The 4,870-nt window shown below is 33.8% G+C and overlaps 1 protein-coding gene across 1 annotated transcript; it reads left to right on the top strand.

The window, feature by feature from the left end:
* Positions 1 to 406: 406 nt before the first annotated feature.
* LOC126772590 (organic cation transporter protein-like) lies at positions 407 to 4,323 on the top strand. The gene is made up of 6 exons (XM_050492991.1): positions 407 to 720; positions 989 to 1,220; positions 1,648 to 1,903; positions 2,361 to 3,002; positions 3,072 to 3,253; positions 4,171 to 4,323. The coding sequence occupies exons 1-6, from the start codon at positions 551 to 553 to the stop codon at positions 4,321 to 4,323; spliced, it is 1,635 nt and encodes a 544-aa protein (XP_050348948.1). The 5' UTR covers positions 407 to 550.
* Positions 4,324 to 4,870: the final 547 nt, after the last annotated feature.

Genomic DNA, 4,870 nt, shown 5'->3' with positions numbered 1-4,870 from the left:
TTTTTTTCGTTTCTTTATCTATTTTGCATGTATAAAAATATGATTAAAATATAATATGCAACAAAATATACGAATAACATAATATTAGGTTTGGGTTGATTTTGAAAAGTACTAGATATTTTTTGTTTTATTTGATTGATCAATAATATTGATAAGATAATATGTTCGGGAATGTTAAAAGATAAGTACTGATTAAGATATCATAAGCTTTTATCGATACAAAATATTTTTAAAATTTATGATACTTACTGATATATTAATCCCTGTCAATACATTATAGAGTAATAATTCGTTCGCGCAGCACAGCTAATGACGATATTTATGATACAATGTAATTCGTGATAATGTTTAAATAACAAATTAAAGTATTTACACAGCGCTTTAAAATACGTCAATTCGTATAACCAATGCGCTGCGTTGACCATGCACAATATATCGTCAATTATGGAACGAAAATAGTAATTTACTCGACAATTTAAATAAACAGAAATACAATATAACGTTTAAACAAAAGGACGGTGTGATTAATCTGAATACGTAAAAGGAGAGAATGGAAAAAGAAGAAAATGAAAGAGTGCATTTAGATACTATATTAAAAAATGACATAGGACAGTTTGGTAGATTTCAACTGAGAATGCTGGGCCTGGCGGCTTTGGTGGTGGTGTTCATAGGGTGGTCGACTAGTGAGTACCTGTTCACGGCAGCTCGAATTAACACTAGGTTAGTTACAATTATTATTTTTATAAAAAGAAAACAAACTTTAAAATATGACGTCATATGATGTGACCTACGTGGCTCAGTGATATATCTCGATTAGTTATTTTAGTAGTAATAGTATGTCTTACGGAATATTACTTTGGGGTCAGTACATATATTGAAACAATTAACTTAATTAATTATACTAATAGCCATTCGTATACGTTTTGAGGTTAGCTGTAACATTACGTTAAGAGAATTTGATAAGACTAATCACTCTCGTGTCTTTCAGATGTCTCATCCCTGAGTGTGAGGGTAGAGAGGGCGCTACATTTTCACCATCTTGGGTGTTGAATGCGATACCAGCTAGCGGTAGCTCGTTCGACAGTTGTCAAAGATTCGCTGCATCTGATATTATATCTAACTTGACAGGTGAAATGTGTCCAAAAGAAATGTTCAACCGCGACAGAATTATTAATTGTGACAAATTCGTATACGAAAATACGTATTCAATCGTTTATGAGGTAATGACAGGGAATGTTTGATGAGATAAATTGTAGTATCTTTACATTATAGCAATAATACCTAATGAATTAATACTTTATTTCTCAAATAACATTTCATTGTTTATTTATTGATATAAGAAGCATCATCGGAATTTTCAAAAAATTAACAACGAAAAATTACGATAATAGGCTAGTACAGTGTTACTCATCATTACAGACTTTTACAACAAAACAATTGAATAACATGCACTTATAAAATAAACAATATAATTATAATGCTCACATTACAAGGTTATTCACTTGAAGAGAAAATTAACTATATAAACTCTTAATTTAAAATAAAAAATACTTACAACTCGTTTAAACTACTTATTTATTAATAAAGATTGCTATTTATTATAAGCTATTGTACATTGAAACTCTCTAAAATTACTTCATATTTCAGTTCAAATTAGCTTGCGACGAATGGCGTCGAACGCTGGTTGGGTCAATGCGGACTCTGGGCACTCTAGCGGCTCTTCCACTAATTGGCTTCATTTCGGACCGATGGGGACGCCGTACTGCCATCGTCGTAAGCTCTATTAACGCTGCATGGCTGGGACTCACTAGATATTGGGTTAACACTTACACAGGTTTCCTTGTTATGGAAGTTGTCGAATCCATATTTGGTTCTGGAGGATTTTCAAGCTTTTACATTTTTTGTAAGTGATCTATGTAATCATTAAAAAGTTTTACTGACACATCCAAATCGATAAAGTAAGTGTAATTTGAAGAGATTGTTACTGAAGAGGATTGTAATTATGCTTAAAATTATATTTTATCATGATTCCATACCCTAAATATAAAAAATTCGGGACATATCCTAGAGAATAATGCCATTAATAAGGATATATACATACTGCGAGGCCTTGGGCGTAATGTACAAAATATAAATATTATACAATATAGTTAAATAGGTAAATAAAATACAAAATTAAAAATGTCTTCTTTACAAATCATGACTGTGTGAAATGGTGGAAGGAATGCTAGCAGGGACCTGTTGAATCCCTTTGATTAAAGGAGACAATAATACTGGGTATTAGTTAGGGCTAGTTATAAAAAACAAACAATAGTCGTCAAATTGAAATCGATGGTGTATAAATTATACTTTCGTTTTAGTGATGGAGACTACAGGACCCAAATACAGAGTCGTGGCTGGCGCTTTTATGAATACTTTCTTCGCCGTTGGCCAGATGACAACAGGTCTCATTGCATGGGCTGTTCCTGATTGGAGAAATTTGACTCTGACCTTGTATATTCCTCAATTTCTAACAATATTGTACTTATGGATTATGCCTGAATCGGCGCGATGGTACATGAGTAAGGGACGGTATGATGAGGCAGAAAATGTATTGAAAGAAGCTGCACGTATAAATAAAAAAGAACTGTCCATTGAATCTCTTAAGGCGTTAAGATATAGTGCAGAGGAAGAAAAAAGAAACAATGAAATACTAGAAATGCAAAAAACACAGGAACCCTGTCTTGTTGTACAAGTATTTCGTCATAAGCCAATATTAATTCGAGTAGTTGTGTCTCCGGTCTGGTGGATCACAACTACATTGGTATACTACGGGCTGTCTATTAATTCCGTGCACATGGTCGGCAATAGATACCTCAACTTTGTATTAGTGTCAGCAGTGGAAATACCAGGCTATTGGACGTCTATGTTTCTAATGGGGAAAGTTGGTAGAAAACCGGTGCTTATTGGAGCATATTGGGTTTGCGCACTTTGCCAGATTGGATACGTATTTATGCCAGATGGTATGTATTTCATTTCACATAGATATTAATAATAAACCCTTAAGATTTTATGATATACTTTAATTTCAGGTCTTCATGGGGTTTCTTTAACAATATACTTGATTGGGAAATACAGTATTTCGATGGTGATATCTGCAATTTACGTTTACACGGCTGAACTTTACCCTACCAAGCATAGACACTCTCTTTTTGCATTTTCTTCTATGGTAGGAAGAATTGGATCTATTCTAGCGCCACTGACGCCGGCTTTGGTACGAACTTTTCAAAAATTATTATTCCAGCTATACATACTTAAGATCTTAGTTAAGCTTAGACATGGTCACTTCTATCTAGGGACATGGGTATAGCAGAATTAACACTAGTTACAACGTCTTAAGTACTACTCATTCTGCTCCGTGGACAATTTTTTTATGATATATGATTACAAATTGTGTCTAATGTCATTGAAATTATGCCACATGTGTATTCTACCAACCCGCATTGGAGCAGCATGGTGGAATAAGCTCTAAAGCATCTCCTCAAAAGGGAGAGAGGGCCTTAGCCTAGCAGTGGGACATTAACAAACTGTTACTAATGAATGCAAATGGTTCACCTGATAGAATGTGGTTACCATCGCCCACTCGTTACATCGCCAAAGCACCACCAACCTTGGAAACTAAAATGTTATGTCAATTGTACCTGGAGTTACACTTAATCACTCGAGCCGGAGCACAACAATACTTAGTTTTTTTTTTTATAGAATAGGAAGGCGGACGAGCATATGGGCCACCTGATGGTAAGTGGTCACCAAACGCCCTTAGACATTGGCATTGTAAGAAATGTCAACCATCGCTTACATAGCCAATGCGCCACCAACCTTGGGAACTAAGATTTTATGTCCCTTGTGCCTGTAATTACACATTCGTTTTGTTGTTTGGCCTTACCTCCAGGTAAATACCACACACCACACCTAACCATGATGCCATAAGGAAATATTGCTAGTAGATAGATTATGTGTGGCAAATTTAGTACGATTGATTTAAATGACCCTGTTCATCTGATTTACGCCTGATTTCTAAATAGATCACTAGATCACAAGTCCGTTACTGTTTTTTTTTTATTATTAATGCAATAATAATCTTCATAATGATTACTGAACGAGTTATTATTGATAAAATTGGATTCCCAGGGTGCAGCTGTTTGGGATCAACTTCCTTTTGTCTTATTTGGAAGCTTCGCGCTGCTATCCGGCGCACTAGTGATGTTAACGCCGGAAACTCTCGGCACAAAGTTACCAGATACAATGGAAGAAGCGTCTAAAATAGGCACAAAAACTATTTAATAGATATATTTTACAATCTAAAATATTTTTTTTTTCTAAAACTATTCTAACATTAAATGCCATTAACATTGAATTGAGTAATTAATAAATACGATAAATTCCTAATATCATGCTTAAGGTAATTAATACGTAAATTAGTGATAATTAAAATTTTACAATAACCTATCAAGTGTTAAATTACTAAAGGTGTATTAAATTGTAAATATAAACTCGTATCTAAAGAGAAATATTAATCGGTATTTAGCTATATGTTTGTCTATTTCATAACTAAGCTACTGAATTTATCGTAATGAAATTGAGATCGACAAACCTGGGACCTGAATACGTATAATAAACATATAAATTAGGAGGTTTCAAGTGACGAGAATTAGTAATGATACAAATTTACCAATTTATAAGATATGACATATACGAGTAAGTAGGGGATTAGTGTTTCAAAAGCCGTTTAATTTGCACTGTAAAGCATGAGTTATATAGTATCTCTCACGTTGTTTTCTTTAACTTCTCCTAGGAAGATAAAAAAGAAAAAGCGGCTTCCATTCTGCAA

This window comes from Nymphalis io, chromosome 12 (assembly GCF_905147045.1).
Source record: "Nymphalis io chromosome 12, ilAglIoxx1.1, whole genome shotgun sequence".
Taxonomy (NCBI): domain Eukaryota; kingdom Metazoa; phylum Arthropoda; class Insecta; order Lepidoptera; family Nymphalidae; genus Nymphalis; species Nymphalis io.
The sequence above is the reverse complement of the archived record's forward strand: the minus strand, read 5'-3'. Positions and strand labels throughout refer to the sequence as shown.